The 19,443-nt window shown below is 37.8% G+C and overlaps 1 protein-coding gene and 1 long non-coding RNA gene across 3 annotated transcripts; one reads left to right on the top strand and one right to left on the bottom strand.

Moving 5' to 3' along the window:
* Positions 1-6,596: 6,596 nt before the first annotated feature.
* On the bottom strand, positions 6,597-10,944 carry LOC119728469. Its single transcript, XR_005271067.1, has 2 exons — positions 9,305-10,944; positions 6,597-9,048 (listed from the first exon to the last, which is right to left on the bottom strand). It is a non-coding gene; the product is annotated as an uncharacterized LOC119728469 (long non-coding RNA).
* A 5,731-nt stretch (positions 10,945-16,675) lies between these two features.
* LOC119728467 (tectonin beta-propeller repeat-containing protein 1-like) lies at positions 16,676-19,153 on the top strand. Of its 2 annotated transcripts, none has more exons than XM_038200720.1 (3): positions 16,676-16,725; positions 17,125-17,184; positions 17,558-19,153. In XM_038200720.1, the coding sequence occupies exons 2-3, from the start codon at positions 17,132-17,134 to the stop codon at positions 18,474-18,476; spliced, it is 972 nt and encodes a 323-aa protein (XP_038056648.1). In that variant the 5' UTR covers positions 16,676-16,725; positions 17,125-17,131; the 3' UTR covers positions 18,477-19,153. The 2 variants fall into 2 exon arrangements, with proteins under 2 accessions (XP_038056648.1, XP_038056647.1); XM_038200719.1 differs by having other exon boundaries at positions 16,682-16,725; positions 17,121-17,184.
* The last annotated feature ends 290 nt before the right edge of the window (positions 19,154-19,443 follow it).

Raw genomic sequence — 19,443 nt, 5'->3', positions numbered from 1 at the left:
ATACTTTTCTATAGACTAGTTCATGAAACATTACTGATTTAGTCGTAGTGTGCCAGGCTTGGATCTCAGGAATAACTTGAAGGGAAAAGGGGAGGGCAAAGGACAGGACATGATGAGTCTTTGATGATGGTAGTTACAATCAAGCAAGTCTTTAGACAGACACAGTTGAGACAGGACACGATGAGTCTTTGATGATGGTAGTTACAATCAAGCAAGTCTTTAGACAGACACAGTTGAGACAGGACACGATGAGTCTTTGATGATGGTAGTTACAATCAAGCAAGTCTTTAGACAGACACAGTTGGGACAGGAAATGATGGGTCTTTGATGATAGTTAAGATCAAGCAAGTCTTTAGACAGACACAGTTGGGACAGGACATGATGGGTCTTTGATGATAGTAGTTACAGTCAAGCAAGTCTTTAGAAAGACACAGTTGGGACAGGACACGATGGGTCTTCGATGATGGTAGTTACAGTCAAGCAAGTCTTTAGACAGACACAGTTGGGACAGGACACGATGAGTCTTTGATGATGGTAGTTACAATCAAGCAAGTCTTTAGACAGACACAGTTGGGACAGGTATTTTGTCATCAACCATATGCAAAGATATTCCTGATTTGGCAAAGAAGCCATGTGGATTTACCAGTACCGTTGAAGACTGATATTAGATGTGCATCATTAAGTTGACTGAGTTAAGGACTGCATCAAAATTATATTCTTAGTGATGACTATCCATGAAAAAATAATAAAAAGTTACCCCCCCCCCCACAAAAAAGCGCAATTAAAAAAAAATATATTCTTTTCACAAAATCTTACAGTTAACCAGGCATGCAACTGGGAATTTGGGGGGAAAACGAGGAAATTCCAAACCCCACAACACTTTGTATAGTGTTTTTATATTTACAGTAATGGCATTCATGAGAAGGAAAAAAAACCAAGGAAATTAGTGGATCCGAGTATAAGCTGCATGCCTGGTTAATGATAATGCTTTATATTCTCTCAACAAACACTTTCAAAATCCAGACATCAATATTTATCAAGCAAAATACAACTTTTGTATTAAAAACCTTAAGTACAGCCCAGTTATTTTTTCATATTCAGAAATTCCACGAGCAGTAATTCAAGTAGAAGATAAAGGGAATGTACAACATTTGCTTGTACCCCATGACAGGTGTGTAATCAACTGAAAAGAAAATGCGGCATAACTATATGAAAAACAAGGAGCAGTTTTGAAAAAAAGCCTGTTTTCTCCAACGCTGGTCAGCCGACCAACGTTGGAAAAATACAAGTTTTCTTGAAAATGTCAGCACACCAAGAGCCATGATTTTACAGGACACTTTAGACTGTCATCCCCTAACAGTACAGTAGGGTATTTTGTGATAATTTGATCATTTTCTTTTTTGATGGTTGCAAATGTTGCACCTTCCCTTTAAGCCCAAGTTCCCCCACTGAACCTCAGGCACACTAAGCAAACAGTGCTAAGAATATGAAAAGAATTAATAAAGAGTTTTTTTCCAAAACACGACATATGTCCATTTGAGTGAAAAATTTGCAAGGTTATGAAACTTTAGATAAATATTATTAATGTAAACTGTTTCCAAACTTCATTTTTTTTTTCAAATTACTGTGAACATTATGAATTGTCTTCGACTATATAACAGCCAAGAAAACTGACTTTGAGCTGCCAGGAGAGGGCAGTATTCCAAAAGGGAACGAAATGGCGATTATCGCATTTTGGAAACAAACACTTCAAATCCATTCCACTGTAAAGAAAATACTACAGCTTGACAAATTCTCATGTCAATGTATTAAAAGTTTTAGCTGATGGCAGGATGTTTTTGCAAGACCATCCCCCATCAATTCCAAACATGTACATGAAAACTTTGCAAGTATAAAGTAAGCTTAATTAGTTAGCTTTAACCTTTAGTTACAATAAAATACTTATTGGTAGACAATAATGTTTTACAACAACCTGAGAACTATCGGTATGTCTAAGTAGTATTTGTTGTTATGATTGTGTGAAAACTGAAAACTCAAAGTTTTGATTAAGTGTTAACAATCCAAAATCATCAAATTTTAATGATTGTTCACACACCCAATTGAACATAAAATACATGTACCCTAGCATAAAAAAATACCTCATTTATGTTTAATCAAAGACCAGCGCATCTTTAAGAGGAACAAATAGCTCCTAAAGTGTCAACTTCAGACTTTTTGACCACTCACACCTCAAATTGTAATGTTACAATTATAGCAGCTTTTAAATTTTAATACATGTACTGGCCCTATCACTATGCCAACTGGGCTCCCAAACCGCAGTATGGGGTTACGCCATCTCCAGTTACCAAGGTAATAATTACCTAGGCAACACCCTGATGTGAGGTTTTTCCAAGGATCTGGCGCCTCCTATAACAAAATACTTGAAACAACCAAGAACCAACCACAACAAGTATCATGAACAGCTTCAGAAAAGTCTTCTTATATATTTTTGCAGATATTTCCTTTATGCTCTAACGGTAGATTTTGAGAAATGCAGGATCAACGACAATGATTGACAGTCTCTCCTCAATGGTCGACACAGAGTACATATTGTACTTATCTGCTGCTAATGACCCCTCTGTTTCTAACAACTTCTGGAATGTCAAATTCTCCAGAGATGAAGTTTTCTTGTAACTGATCAGCTTTCACAATTCTGTAGCACCAGAAATCAATTGTATCTCAAATGACAAACTTTTCTGGTAATCATCAGGACCAGTAACAATGATTACAAACAGCAATCCACCTTCTCCACAATCAATACATTTTATCTGCTATTTGTCAGTCCACTGTTGACTTCTAGCTGTTGTGACATTCTGCTACTTTTCATCATTAGTAATGATTCAATACGAATGATCATTACTTTCATATTGTCGATGGTGCAAACATATTCAACATCAATCTCTACGATCTGTGATGTTTCACATTTATAAAGTGATTTTTTTCCCACTTATTCGATGGATAGTTTTCTAACTAAACCCTCCTTTTGTTGACAAGTCATCACAGACAGTCAAAATTTGATTCTGTTCCCCTGCCATGCCTTTTACACAGGCTAGTCACCAACAGTCAGATCTTATTTTTTATCAGGTAACTGCTTGGCACAGCTGGCCGATCAATCTCCTGCAGTCAAAGCATAGCTGTATCAGGTTTCATAACAATCACAACCTGTCAATCCTGCTTTATAGCAGCGAGCACTCAACTGTTAAAAACAGTCACTTGATTTACTTTGACTGCTGGGCTGGCCTTGTTGAAATTTCCAACAACAACTCATCAGATTCCTCGAGCAATTACAAATATATGCCCCTACAAATGACAAACATCAACATTTTATGTCATTTTGTACTGGCTTCTATGACCAGTTAAGTTCCAAAACTCTGATTCCAAAGCAATGCTCTCCACAAACCATCACCCTCATCACTGGTCAGTTTATGATCAGTCCATTTTAAATTCAGTGATCAACCTTTTTATCAGTTACCAAGCACTGCTTTTCCACAACTGATCAATTTCTAATCATTGCTCAACGATGATCTTAATCTGTAATTATTGAATAATTAATTTCAACTGCAAGTTTTGAATTAGTGACTGCTCTCTTAACTCACCAATCACATATTAAATTAGTGAAAAACTTCCGTCAGTGAAACAGTCTCAATAAGTGACAACAAGTTTATCCTTTCTCCGTAACTGACTGACATCAGCATCTACGGCCAAGTTCGGGCAAGGACCATTAGTCGACTAGTGGTTGATTTGTGACGTACCTTACGCCTGCGCACTGATAGCAACGTGCGAATGTCTCTAGTCAAACGCTGGTCAAATTGTCATCGCAAAACTTCTGGATCCTGGCTCTCTGCTAGCGTTATGAATGCGCACGGCTATTGGTTACCAGCGATGCAACCAGCCCCAGTAGGCTGGTTCCAAATAGTCGACTAGCGTAGTCAACCACCGTCGACTAGACAGAGTTCGGGCAAACGTTAGTTAACCATTGGTTAACTATAGTCCTTGCGCGAACTTGGCCTACTTTGTCACAAATACTGACTAGCGTCCTCAAAATAGACTTCCAATAGTGGAAGCTTTATCTTACTTCATCAACATCAACTTGCACGATAACTATATTTTTAATGAAATAGAATCTATGACTCAAACACAATACCCTTCTCCATCAGTGGTCAACTGTGCAAATCAGAGACCAACTTTTGTAATCAGTGATTAACTTATGTCGCTGGGGAATTGAGATAAATCAGTTTACAAACTTACTTATGTTTCAAAATAAGTTTTTAGTTTTGTCATCATCAACTTCATAAAACAGTAAGTGTTGCTATAAGTGGCCAAGTATAAACTCATTTATGTTTCAAAACAGGTTTTTAGTTAATCCTTAACCTTATAAAACAGTAGGCGTTGCTATTAGTGGCAAAACAAACATCATGGTACTTTCAAATCAAATGTAACTGGGCTGACAACAATTGTGTGTTTAAGGTAACACCCTAATAACTATCCAGGTAGAAAATAATGTATTTCGTAACTTTTTTTGGATTTTTCTCTCCGTCATTTATACTTAATATGTTTACTTTAAGAAGCCATTAAATGGTTTTATAAACCAATAACATACAAAAAGACTCTCAAAGGAAAGACTTTTTATGTTTAAATACGCCTTATTTTTTGGCAAAATGTGGAAATAAACAGTTTGAAGTTGGCAATTCGGCTGCAAAAAAATTCATCTAAGTTGGGTTACAATAAACACACAATTATATTATTGGCCTGATAGGCCTAACCCATTGCACTTTCTGGTTTTATTTATGGGGTGTTTCTTTATGTTATTTTTAATTGTTTTTATCTAATTAAACCTTTAGATGCATATTGAGGGGAATGATAAAGTCCAGTTCAAATAATGTTTGCATGTGTTCAAAAGTTCTTATAACCACTGAGGTTTGCCAAAAAACCTTTAAATTGAAAGAAAATATAATGTTCTTTCTACATATTCAAAGTGCATGTGTTTACAAACATTTGCATGCAAAGTAATGAAATTATTAGTGGCTATGCCACCAAATTTAGAATTTTTTTGAGATATATACATGTATATGAGTTGGTATTTAAAGTTTCTATCATTACCTCTTAGCATAGTTAGTTTTAGGGACTAGAAAACTTACTTGGACTAATAATTGTCTAATTACACTAGGTTTTTGCTTAGTGATAATTGATGTCTGGAGATTGAGAACTTTTTTGGATCAAAATTTAAAGTTGCATTCCCTGTGCTCTTCAATATAGATTCAATTTATTTCTTAATAAATGTTCAGTTTGCATTTCTTATTCCATCCAACAAACTCCTTCTATTGTGGGGCATCTGCAATCCTCAAAAAAAAAACTAGAACGCGGTCCGAACAATATCAACACTGATCAGGGGCAGAAACCAGCCTACCCAACCAGAATGGAATTAAATTGTACGGCCATAAGTATTTGAAATTCCTAAAGTAATAATTAATCATCACACCAGCCATGGACCAATTTTTCGATTCATTTCTCGTTCAAAAGTTAATAACTTGGATTACTATTAAAAAAATGCTCTCTGGAAAAGTACTCTACATGTGTTTAGGGATAAACTCAAAACAGCACGGGACATGCAACTTTAATGTTCAACAAAATAAAAATGGATAAAAATTATTCTCTCAATTTAACACGGCAAAGAAAAAACAGCAGTTCCACTTAATTCCACAAATGTTAAAAATCGATTGAAGCTGACCGACAAGGAAACAAAATTTCCTAAAGCTGAGTTATTAAAGCATCACTGAACTAAACTAAATTTTGATGCAAGTCCAATCAGTAACTAACTACAAGTTACAACATCAGCAGTCTTCAAAGTTGTGATTAATCCACATTTTTGTGATTCATGCCTATGACAATAAAGCTTGCTTATTCATCAGTACAATAACTTGTAGATTCGTTTACTTTTGCCTCAAATTTCACTTTGGAAACAACTTTTAATCCTCTTGGTGGTTTTGGAGGATTTTTGGAGGATTGAGGATGAATGGTGTTTGAGGATTGTGTAGGATTGAGGATGAATAGTCAGTGTTTGAAAAGAAGGAGGATTTTGGAGGATTGAGAATGAATGGATTGTTTGAGGCGGGACTGTCTGATGAACTTGAAGGATTGAGGCGCTGGGTATCCTTCATTTGAACATTAGTGGAACATTTTGGAGGGTGAGAGTTTCTTTCATCTCCCTAACAGCCTGTCAATTTTAAAACAATGATTGTTTGTTTCATTTAAAGAGTCAGATTGGGAGTGGACACCGCAATCCAATTCATTTATTTGTTCAAAATAGTATGATGCATTCATTTCTTTGGAGGGGAGAACAGGATGAGGAAATAATAGAAAGGACAGTAATTGCAAGGTGTAGAGGGTGGCTTCTGTTTAGTCTAGAAAATGACTAAGAAGAACACCCAAGGCAGAAGAACAAAGAAGAATGTGTATGGAGATGAACATGTATAGCAAATTGTTAACTGCAATAACAGCAAACAGAGACGAATTGTAATAACTGCAATACTTCAATCAGAATATAGAAATAGAAAATCATTTAACTATTGTTCAATAATAATAATCAAAACAATACAAATGAAAAACCTTACAGTTACACACATTGGTAACCAATGCATTTATGTAAGGCATGCCCCTATAAGCTTTGGATTTTAAAAGAATGCCTCCATCTTTATATAGAAACGTATTGTTCTCATGGTTCTTTTACTCTGTTTTAGATGGAAATAAATGTTACTGTTGAATTGAAATAAGATCAGAAAAGAATGGAAGGCAAAGGTATCTAAGAAAGATGGCATAAAGAGATGAATAAAGAATAGATACTGAGGGCAGAGTACCAAAGAAATGGTTGCCCAAAAGGAAGGGAGGGGATGACTCTCAGAGATGGCTAGCAAGCAGCTTACATGACCAGGTCTGTCACAATATGAACGACCACTGATATTCAGTAATAAAGTTATGTGCACAAGACCGACAAACTACGCGAACGCCCCTAGCATTGTACTTGCCATGAGTTAAAGGGACTTTGTAATTAACAGCATGCACCAACTACTAACATTTATTTAAATAACCAAGACTTTTGAGACATGGTGAACCAAAGTGATGACTTTGGCTGTACATCATTTGGTTTTTGGTATTCTTAGCTAAAGAAGATCATTTGTCAAACTTTAAATCGTTCATATTTTGTGATCCACGTGATTGACAATGGGTAGAATCCAAAGGGTAGAATAGCAACACTGTAATATGCAGAGGATTTTAAAAAGTTTTTTTTTTTCAGTTGATGGTTAGGGACTAAAAGGTCTAGCAAACGTGGAGAAAAAAAGGGCAGGAACATGTAAATAGGGTGAGGAATTTTTGAAATTATTTTTGAGTATTTAGAAAAGAAGCCAAAAGTTAGCCATAGATTTAAAAGGAGAGCAACAATTTTTGCAACTATTGTCAGCTACATGTTATCCTGATGTAGCCTGGCACCTACAACATAACAGCATACATCTCAATATTGTTCTAAATCGTTTGCAGAAACAAGAAACATTTTCACTTCATTATGTCAGCAAATGATCATCAATATCAACATTAATAGTTACAATGATTTTTCCCTTTACCAAAATATTCAATCCTCATAAAAACAGGCAGCTCAGAGATTTGAAGTGACTTAACTTTTCCATCAATGATTAAAGAAAGGTAAAAACTTGTAATTTTTGTCGCATATTATGCAGTGACAGAAACTACATTTTACATGCTCAGACAAAAAATGTTCACATATTATGATTTCAGAACCAAATGATATCAGGTAAACAAACTCATGAATTTTTAAAACAAAATGAAATCAGTAGGAAATGAAACAAATCTTTTCTAGCAACCAATGATAGAGTAGGCATATGTGTGTACCATTTGCCACGGAAAACTATATGGCAACAGTTAAAAGCATATATAGGATCATTTGCTGTTTGTGCATTTTCTTTATCCAATAATAACATCACTCAAAATCAAAAGAAGAGTGTTCAAAACCTAATTTGTTGAAGTTTCAGTTCAGTGAATAGTACACTTTGTAAGAAAACAGTGAAAAACCAAGCATGACTTTTTGATTGTGTTTCATCAGCACTTTTTATTCCAAAAAAACATGCAAATAACTGCTTGTTGGAAATCACCTACATTTCTTGATATTTTTGAAATGACAGCATGTCAGACACGATAATTTTATGGGGTGTTTAGTATCATTACTATCGCTAATTAGTCCAAGTAAGTATTTTATGATAACGTGGGAGGCTCATTTGGGGACAAATGCAAATGATCCTATATGCCTTTAAATAGTTTGGAGAAAAATGCTTCAATTCATAGTAACTTTTCCCTTAAATCTCTCATATGAAATGTTAAACCTGCTCCATCAAATTAAGAACATGTGCACCATACTGTAAGAGGTTTGCAACAAAAGAAGCCATAAATTTAATATCAATGTGACAGTTTTATCTGCTTGCAAACCACTATGAAAGTCACTGGACACTTAATGCAAATAATTCAATCTCAATATTGCATTTCTCTTTGACGGTTCACACAAATAAAATTCTGGTTTAATAACATTTATGTATATCAAATCACACAGTAATCATTTAATAAGGGGAACTTGTAATTCCTCTGTGTTTCAGAAATGACTGTCATGATCATTGTTGAGAAATTATTTTCATTTCTCTTTCTTCTTCAAATTACAATGTATCGTCCAGGATGCCGACAGGTTTATGTCAAAGTTCTCCCAGTCGGACTGTTGAGGACAAAACTCCAATTCACAAGAATCAAGTGAGAGAATTATGGTCATTTACAAAGGAGGTTGTTTGGTGCACATTGTGATGAGTTTTGATGGAGCAGGTTGTATTCTTGGTTTGACTCACCCTTAAGGTCATCCCAGTCACCATGGTGATGGTCATCCAGCCTGTCCTGCCTAGTCTAGGCACTGGTCTGGTCCAATCCAGCCTCAGCATGGTTTGCAAAGGTCAGTCTCTTCTGAGATTTAAAACAAACATTCAAACTTCATTAATTTGCTAATCATAATTTTTAATTCAGAGTGTGTCCTCATTTAGATCACCAGGGAAAGTTCGAAAGGGATCAGAGACACCATTTTAATAAGAAAGTCTGGTATCAAAATTTTCTTTTGTGGACATAATTAAACGACAAGACAATGATTCTTCGGTCCAACAAGTTTTCTGATGTTTGTCATATTGATAAATGTTTATTACAAAGAATTCATTGACACACTCACCAGTTCGGAACTCTCAATCGTCCTGAGAGAAGCCAGAGAAGACCTCAGGATGGTGCCTCATCCCTCACAGACATCCTGAACTGCCTGTCTGCACCTTGGTTCCCATGGCAGAAGATCAATAGGTACCATCTATGTAGACAGCATCTGTCCAGATAGAGCCTCCCCCAAAGAAGCTATGGCGTTGTTCACATGAACCGCTTAAGTTTCAAGTTGCACGTTTTATGCACCTCCTGCACTGCTCATGGTCAAGTAGTCTGTCAGCATTACATCAAGTCTTGTGAATTCTACCGAGTACCAGAGAAGAAGTAGAAGTACTGCAGACTGCCACTGTAGAAGTTCAAGCAGCAACCTTTCAAATCGTCTGAACAGTCTAAACTCCAACATGTACAAGGAACATCAACATCATCTTTGCAATTCAAGTTCAAGACAGAGTGAACCGCAAGCAACTCATGGAGCAACTAATAAGTTTGGGTTTTGAAAGTAAAGACCAGTCAAATCTCAGTTCACTGGTTTCCCATGCATGTAAAACTTGAGCGCAGTGAACGTGGTAGTCATGGATGTGCGGTCATGGCGGTTGATTTTCAAAACAGCCGTCTCACTCTCACCAGGTTTGTCATCTTCAAACACTCCACTGTGGTCCTAGCCCGCCATGAATGAGGCCTCTGTCTCTGAAGTCAAAATCCTTACAAGAGATGATTATTTTGCAAGCTTTTTGTAGTGCAAAACAATTTCTTCATGCAGCGCTCGGGCTGGTGGAAAACTCAGTAACACTCACGTGACATGTGTACTGTAATGGATCGGTCTCATAGATAGAGGGCACACGCAAACAGTGTACAGGAGCAAGCTGAATGTTTTTCAAGTGTATTTCAAATTTGGCAACTTTCTCTTGTCTCAATACGAAATTGCATGAGGAAAACATGAAATTATCATCTCGATCTCCATTATAAAGGGATATTAAAGCTGATAATCGTTCAAAATGATCCAGTGTACTAACATCCCCTATTTGACAGCTTTAGTTCAGGAAATTTCCCTTTAGCAGGAAAGCTTCCCTTAACAGGATCACCACCGGGAAGGTAGCTGTCATGATCCCATGTTAGTAAAGAAAGGAAGAAGGGGAGGGGCAGAAATTAGAAGGTGCGTGCGAGAGATGGAAGGGAGGAAAACAGAGGAAAGAGGAAGAGAAAAGGAAGATAGAAATGAAACGGTGCGTGCATGTGACAAAAGGAAAGTGTAGGTGAAGAGAGGAAAGAGAGACAGAAATGGACCAGTGCGTGCAAATGATGATAGAAAGGGGATGGCAGGCAGGATGGAGGGCAGGGTGGAGGGCGGGGAAGGAGGGCGAGGAAGGAGGGTGGAGATATGGGGAGGGAATGTACGGTGATGAGCCAGTCACGAATCACCAAGGGGAGTAAGGGAAAGTCTTGTCTCAACTGTGGCTGCAGTGCAATGACTAGCTCCAGCGTTTCACAGGTGAGAGGCAACTCAACTAAATGCAGGTCCATATACTCAAGCAAATGGTTACTACATAAAAGTCACTGTATGCTTACCAGATAGTCAGTTGGCTTGTGGTATAAATCAAGAGTACACAGTTGAATAGCCATTTTCTCCTACCTTTTGGTGGGTGGGGTTTTCTAATGGAAATGGCAAAATAACACAACAAAAAACTGAGTCATTTATCAAGACCTCTCGCAGTAAGCTAAAAAAAGAATGAAGTTCAAATTACATGAAAACCACAACATTTGAGCAAACTCCCTCTTTTGTGGGCAGGACACTAGTCATAATTTGGGGTTGGAAAAATTACAAATTACAGAGTAATACAATATTAATCCCAACCGATATCATTTTTTTCTGTTTTTGGCCTCAGCAGTAAGCAGTAAATAAAGAAGCACATTTCAATTTTATAAAGGGAAAAGTCCAATTTTTTAGCTTAAAAAAATGGTACAGTTTTGATTTGAAAAAAGTTTTGATATAAACAAGCAATTTTGTCCTTGAAATCCACCTTGTATCAATTAACATGTATTTGAGCAAAGGTTTTTAAGATAATTTTTTTTCAAATAACTCTTGCTTTTACAAATTTTAACTTCAACTCTGTACTTCAAAGTCTTCATATTTTCTTGCATTTTAATTTGGGAAAGGTGTTTTGTCAAAAGTGAAAAGTTTACTTTATAAAAGCTGTTGCAACGATGCATTGGGGCATTTGTTCCAAGGGCTAATGTGAGCACGAAAGTCTTACGGTGACGTTGTGGGTGTGGGGTGACAATTAACACAAATGGAATTTCTTGTTTGTTTATGTTTATGTATATCAAATCACTCAGAAAGGGAAACTATCAATTTCTGTCTTTCAAAAAAAATGACTGTGCTGACCATTGCTCAGAAATTATTTTCATTTCTCTTTCTTCTTCAAATTACAATGAATTGTCCAGGATGCTGTCAGGTAAAAGTATCAAACTTCTTTCAATCAGAATGTCAAGGACAAAACTCCAATTCACAAGAATCAAGTGAGAGAATTATGGTCATTTACAAAGGAGGTTGTTTGGTGCACATTGTGATGAGTTTTGATGGAGCAGGTTGTATTCTTGGTTTGACTCACCCTTAAGGTCATCCCAGTCACCATGGTGATGGTCATCCAGCCTGTCCTGCCGAGTCTAGGCACTGGTCTGGAGGTTTGCAAAGATCAGTCTCTTCCGGCAGACAGACAGGCAGACTTTCAGATGAGATATGCTTCCTTCCACATTCGCTGCAGTCAAAGAAAACATGATTTAGTATTAACAAGTTCTGTAAAAAAAAGGAAATGTATGCAATAAGAATGTACATTTTCAGAGTAGTTGGGGTTTTTTTTGAAAAAAAAACAAGCAAATACTAGTGAATGCATGGCTTAGTGTATAGCATGCCTGCCTCATAGGCAATGCCCCTCAAGTTGGAATTCTTGCACTACCGATGTTTTTGAAACTTTTTTTTGCCTCCAAAAATGAGAATTGTGTTTTTTATTATAAAATTAAATTGAAGGAAAGATTCCCATATCTGGCCATCAGTATTTTTCCCTTAAATGACCTTTCAGCCATCAGAAAGTGATAATGTCGTAAAAAAGTCTAAATTAGAAGGGACACATTTTGAATTTTTACTGAGAAAACACAGAGTTTCAGACCAATCCCATAGGGTTTGTGCACAGGTTGACAAGTGATCGCCAGATTTGGGAATATTTCCAAACTGAATCCAAACATTTGTTTTGATTCATGACCGTATTGGAAAGATTCCCACATCTGGCCATCACTTGTCACCCTGTGCACAATTCATTTTCAAGCGCCAAAAGTTGCATCCTTTATGTTATTCCCTACTCTCACCCTCTCATTTCATTTATTCCTATTTAAGTCCTCAATCCTTGGCCTTAACCGCTTGGCCACGCATGATCACTGTTGCAATGATCAATCTTTGGACGCATTTGAAGTATCCATTGAAATAAACTAATATTCATGAGAAAATAAATATTCATAATGACGTATTGCACTATCATTAGCCGGCTCATGCGTTGTCATGGTTGTCGATGTCATGCGTATAACGTACAGCTGTCTTCCAGACGCTTAAATCAGTTTTGACTGGCTGCTTCAACTTAGTTCTGCAAACATGTGCATCCAAAATATGCTCTAAAAACACATTTTGCCTAATTTTTTTTTTTTGTGCTTTTCTAGAGCTTCCTGGATTCCTCTTGGGTGAAATCACAAGGTGAGGTGAAAATTGATGTGTTTGACGTCAGGTAGCCAGTATGGAATATTTACCGGGAACAATACTGAAAACAATCAGGAACCGGTTCACGGTCAAATATAAAAAAATATATATATTTTGGTAATCCTTACTTTTAGGACCCCGTTCCTACATGTATAGGAAGGGAAAGACTCACCAAAACAGTTGACTAAATGACACTCAAAATTGACATTCTGATACTTCTTGGCATATCTGAACAATTGGCAATGACACCTTCTTGAATATCAGTATGTTTAATTTTGTGGAAAAAGGGCAGGGCTTTGATTTATGAGGGAAATTCAAGGGTAAAAGATGACCATGACAACCAGAAAACAGACTCAAAAACCAAGATGGCAAACGTGAAAGCTCGATGCAATGAAAGCTCGTTGCTGATTGGCTGGTAAAAAAATAAACATCTTATTTTTTTTTTAGCAGCCAATCAGCATCGGGCTTTCATTATGTAGGGCTTTCACTGTGTTGTGAGAACTACAACATGAACGTCCGACTGCGAAAAAAGGTAGGAAAGTCACATTTTCTTTGAAAGTGCTTTCAAAATTACAACTAACATGAGTTTATATGAAGAAAAAAGACTGCTTTAGCCTGCAAAAGTCACTTTGGTACTGGACAGACATCTGCAAAAGTCAGTTTTGAACACAACTCGTAAAAAATAGAGGTGTCCTAATCCTAAAAGTAAGGATTAGGCCAAAAAAAAAAGTCTCCGGTTTCTGGTATGCGCGCGCGTCGCCGTAGCCATGCGCGTCGGCAAAATGAAAAAGTTTTTTTTTCAATGAAAGATGTAGCCCCATAATGTGGCCAGTTTACTGGACTGCCTCCGTAAACATAGGCCACACGTCCGCCATCTTGGAATCTGACTCGCCGAAATTTTGAAAGTGATTTCCACATTGCGACTTTAAACCCAGTTCATTTATGCTTTAAAAATACACTTACCCTCTTAATAACAAAATTAGAACCTGCTGCCAGTGTCAGTTGCCCAGCTGCTGCGTAATTTACGACATTTTCTGGACCATTCTTGGCAACTTGGTCCAACCGTGGAGCTATCTCCATGGTCCAACTGAACAATGCCCTCGCGCAGATCGTTCACCTGTCAATCACGCGTGCAGGACGCACGAGCAGGCCCAGTGGTAGTCCGGTTCCCAGACCAAAAGATTCTGACTATTCCTGATCCTAGGAATATTTTTTTAAAAACTTAGCCCAACATTAAAAAAGTATCACCAAAAAAACCCGAAAAAGTAGGCACCCCTCGTATTGCCACGCCACGCCCCTCCCCCAACCTCAAGCAGGCTTTTCAAGGCGCCTCACGAAGCTGACGTGGCTATTTTTGCATCATAACTTTTTGACAAAGTTAGCATTAAATAAGGTATATTTCTACACTCACCTTGTTGGCGAACCATTAATTCATCAAACTATTGTAATTTGAAGACTTATAAAAGTCATTTACGGTGTAAAAAGGTTTCCAAAATAGGATGACGAAACGTTTCAAATCTCCCAGTCTAGGCGAAAAAAAATAAAATGGCCGATGACGGCCGGTACGTGGTACCTGGCGGATTGCCATAAATTCAACGATAGGTTGATGTATACCAGGGAAACACGTGGTATAGAAATTCAAAGCTTTCGGCGCGCGCAGCAGTGCTGATAGTCTCGATTAAAGCCTTGGCAGGATCACTGCACTGCCTTGCTGTTTGCCCTTCGAGTAAAATCGACCTTGAATGATGTTCCAAACCGACTTGAATAAAGACAACTTATGCAAAACTATGAAGATTCTTTAAAATATCTTTTGTCATTTAAATTTTCTGAGAGGAGCCGCGTGGCCATGAGGTATTTTTCAAACCGTGGTTCTGTTTCCTTCCGGCTGAGGCTTTAGGGGCTTGTTTCATGGTTTTTACCAGTCTCTGACGATCACGAGGAAACTCAAACCAGATCACAGTATCGGACCCCGTTTTCTGCCACTGAATAACTAAAGTAATGAAGCCACAATTTCATTTTTGAATAAATTTAAGCATTCAAAGACTTTAAAATCTTCCAAGCTGAACAGCAAGCAACTACGAGTTTGTCAGAGGGGACCCAACTTATCCACTGTGTTAATATGACAACCTTTAACACGATGGAAATGGTTATCATCATGAAAATACATTGATAAAAATTATTTATAAACTTATTTGACTGAAACATCTGCACTTCAAAAGTATAACGACAAAGCTCCCTTTGATCCGTGGTTTACCAAAAGTCTGAATTGCGCCCTCAACAGTTGTACCATAATCATGATAAAGAAAGCGGCCTGGATTGCAGACCAGTAAATGAACTGCCATAGATCTCTGTGATAATCACCCTCACTTCCAAAAATTATGAAAAAAACCTCTCAACCCGTCCAAAGAGGATCACACCTAAAAGTGGTTCTGAAGCCCATCGCCCTTTTGAAAAAGAACGCCTTCGCTCATTGCAAAATATTAATTTTTGGTCCCAATTTCACCCGAACTTCACAGAAATACGAGCTCGCAGTCCTCTTCACGGTTTCTACTTTCTACCCTCCTTTCCACAAACCATCAAGTTCAAGGCCCACAAAATGCAGAAATACTGGAGAATTTGAGGTCATACAAATCGTTATTTGGCCGGCGTAGGCAATGTTGGGTCTATTTACTGGCTAGTACGTCAGCCTGGTTCTCGTCAGAAAATTTAACTATCTGCCATTTAATACGCGCGCAGCGTAGCAGCAGCACAAAGACATTTAAGTGGCGGTCGTTAGACACGCAATTTCAAATTCATTCAACTAAAGAAAGTCGTGGACAAAGTCGAGTCCCCCCCCCCCTAAAAAAAAATCAATATTTTCAGAGCATGAAAACCAATGTCGAAACGGCTCGATTTGAATGATTCTACTTAAAATGGACTTTTGTCCTTTCAATTAAGGGGTACATCTCACCACATTATGCGCCTATCACCCCCCCCCCCCCGCCCCGCCTTGCCCCAGGTCCGATGTCGGGATTTGGTCGCGTTTTTCATGCCCCAGGGTCGGGATTTTGGGCATTTATGTCGGGGATTGTCACTTAAATTTTGCCCGAGGGTGGGGTTTTTGTCACTTCAAAAGTGACAATCCCCACGTTTTGGGTTGGGAAGCCAGGGGGCCGGGGGGGGGGGGGGGGGTAGGGGAAACAATTGATGGGCGCATTACGCATCTATTTTGGTTGGAATTTTACGGGTTACTATAAAATCAGTCGATAGTCCGCTGACATTGAAACTAGCTTACATTTGATGAACAAATAATTCACCTCACTTCAGGAAGTAATTCCACAGAGCTGTGCTGCTCAGAATTTTAATGTGCAAATAGGTGGGAAAGAGACAAGGGTATAAAAGTTGTAGGAAAAAAGTAATTAGAGGATTGATCGTCAAAATGGGCAATTTATTTAAATGCAAAAATAAAAAAGTAAAGTGGTCTCTAAAACTGTAATGGAAAAAGGATATCGACTGGTACTGGTAACGACTTTAAATTGTTTTTTAATCTAAACGATTTGTTTCTAATTTCATCAATATAATTTGGTGCTTATTAAAGTATAATGATTTATGAGTACAGAAAGGGATAAAAGACAGGGAGTTGCTCTTTGTTTCGCTGAGCATAGAAACCTTAGATACAAAGACCTTTGACGACGCAGAAAGACAACGTGCAAATAGTGGTAAGTACATGTACGTGTACACGTGTGTAATGACTATGATATTAGCTGAACACGGGAAGTAAATTCAGGCAAGTCTACAAATGGACGATTTTTGGGGTAGTTCTACATGATGATTATATATGGGACCAAAGAAAAAGTCCTTTAGGTCTTGACGGTATTAAATCGATCAAGATATCATTGTTTTGACATTAGACATTCAAGCTTTTGCTACTTTTGCCCAAACACAACAGATGCCGGGCTAAGTCAAATGTGACCGAAATGAATTTGTGCCAGTTCAGTTTTTCTGAGCACTATTTCCCCTTCTGAAATGAAAACACTACTTTTGGAGGTGTTAGGTTACTTTATTTGCATCTATCAATTTCGTTTCTTTCAATTTACATGTGATTCATGCACAGGCAGAAACGTCATGACTGCTTCCAAGTCTTATCCACGATCAACTGTCACCATGGTACCTACTTGGTGGGTTTTATGAAGTTAGATTTTTGTTTAACATTAATGGCCGTGCTTATGGGCTTTACTAAGACTGCATTGGTCAAATTAATTCAGAAACAAAATTGCTGTTTAGAAAGAAGGACTTTATTCAAAGTATTTAAAAACAATCTGTCACTATTCATAATCTACAGTCAAGTACACCAGGTTAATGTTTGTAAACTTTGCTTCTGATTTTATGTTGGGCAAATAATTTTCCAGCCTCTCTGCAGCTTCACACCGCGCACGCATATAACAAAAAGTTCAAGTTAAAGTATTACGACCTTTATAAGTGATTTTAGTGATAGGGCCTACCATATTATTCTCATGATTTTCACCCTTTTGCTTTGTATTTAATTGACAGTTTGAAGCGTGCGATGGTTTTGTTGGTTGCCTTCGGGATGATGGCACACTGCCAAAGAATGGAGGAGGATCTGGTTGCCGAGGAAACTGATATTCTGGAGGCCCAAGCCTTAGATAGTCCTGCTGTCGCTGCTTACTGGACCACCGTTGGCGGGACTTATATTATTCGCATGTCGGTTGGTCGTTGTGGTGTTTGGGTAGTTAATATATATTATTCTGTATTCTATCGCAGCAATACCTACGATTCACCGAAAAGCTTGGGAGATGCATGGCTCGGGGTGCCGAACGACAAATTGTTAAAAATCAGGCAAGTTAGCGTGGGTTACAGTACAGTCTGGGCGATCAATCAATACTACGGTGTGTATTATCGAGAAGGTATCACTGCCTCTAAGCCTCGGGGCGATAAGTGGGTGAAATTGTCTGATAATACAAAGATAAAATGGATCACTGTTACTCAGAAGGGTCATGTGTGGGGTCTGTCTTCATCTCAGAAGGTAATGTACCGTGAAGGGGCAAGTAACACCAATATTGCTGGGACTGAGTGGAAGACAGTGAGTGGGGTGCTATTAGATACAATAACAGCGGGTAAATCGGGTGTGTGGGGTTTAAATTATGGCTTGACTAGGAAAGTTTGGTATCGTGAGGGTACATATGGCGACCCAGAAACTAACACAGTGGGGTCAAAGTGGACGGATGTCCAAGGGGTATTTAACTACATTTGCGCAGGAGATGATAAGGTCTATGGTGCCAATTACACCAGTGAAATATTCTATCGTAATGGGATGACGGCTGCAAGTCCAGTGGGGAGTAATTGGGGACAAACTGAAACAGGTGTCAACGGCTTGTATCATGTGGCTTACGTGAAAGACGTGTTGTGGGCTATCGACTACTCTTACACTGTTCGTGCCAAGGTTTTTTAGGAGTCACAGAATGTAACTCAAATAGAGCCCATGACTGGCTATATAATATTATAGTGGTTTAGTGGTAAAGATGATATTCGATCTTATTTTTTAATTAAAGGACTTTGGTAAATTGGAAGCAAACAGCTTTGTTTGAGGCCTTCCCAGTCCTCCCCAGTCTCACACTCATACCGGTACCTACATATTACTTGGATGTTGGCAAAGAGTTATTTATTAGTATAGGTGATAGGGTTTTTGCTTGTTAAAGTTTAATACATGACAAAGAGCTAAAGATCATTGTGATATATTGCAGAAAAGTCAACATCACAAGCCTCCCGTAGAAAATCAAATAAGCATGTATGTAAGTAAAGATACCAATTAAAGGTAATATCGGTAAACTAAGATATATCACCCAGACGCAAATTCCATCTTATGAATAACACATTGTGGACTTTCGTGAATGCTTCATATCACTATTTCACTATTAGCATAATCAGGTACTTTTCAGTTTTAAAATTCAAGATACAAGAGAATAACAGATCGTTACCTTGCTAAATAGCCTCAGACTGAAGGTGGTTAATTATTCTACATTATACATGAATGGTTTATTACAGCCCATATGCTTTTGGATTGTACTGCCGTAGTCCAGACATTTTGCATTTATTACTTGGTTGCATAGCATTCCTATAATATAGTGTTAGATTAAAAAAAAAGAAAAAAAGAAGTGAAATAGATTCAATCACTATTCGAATAAGGGTGATTTTCATTATTTCTTCAAGTAATTTGAGTCTTGAGTAGATAATATTAATAAATGATATATAAGCACATATTTTCTTCTTGATGTTGTTTCATAAGTGATCTGGTGCTTGTAATCCTAATGCTGATTGGAAAACATGCAGCAGGTCGTCGCAGTTGTTTTCTACACGAAAATCTTTGTAGCTTTTTTTTTAAACCCTAGGAGGAGTCTAAGCCTCATGTTTCAATACCG

The sequence above is a fragment of the Patiria miniata genome, unplaced genomic scaffold (genome assembly GCF_015706575.1).
Source record: "Patiria miniata isolate m_02_andy unplaced genomic scaffold, ASM1570657v1 HiC_scaffold_20, whole genome shotgun sequence".
NCBI lineage: Eukaryota > Metazoa > Echinodermata > Asteroidea > Valvatida > Asterinidae > Patiria > Patiria miniata.
The sequence above is the reverse complement of the archived record's forward strand: the minus strand, read 5'-3'. Positions and strand labels throughout refer to the sequence as shown.

Coding starts and splice junctions, on each gene's coding strand:
- LOC119728467 (XM_038200720.1), top strand. CDS start 17,132: ATGACTGCTTCCAAGTCTTATCCACGATCAACTGTCACCATGGTACCT. Junction 17,185..17,557: donor GTCACCATGGTACCTACTTG/GTGGGTTTTATG, acceptor TTTAATTGACAG/TTTGAAGCGTGCGATGGTTT.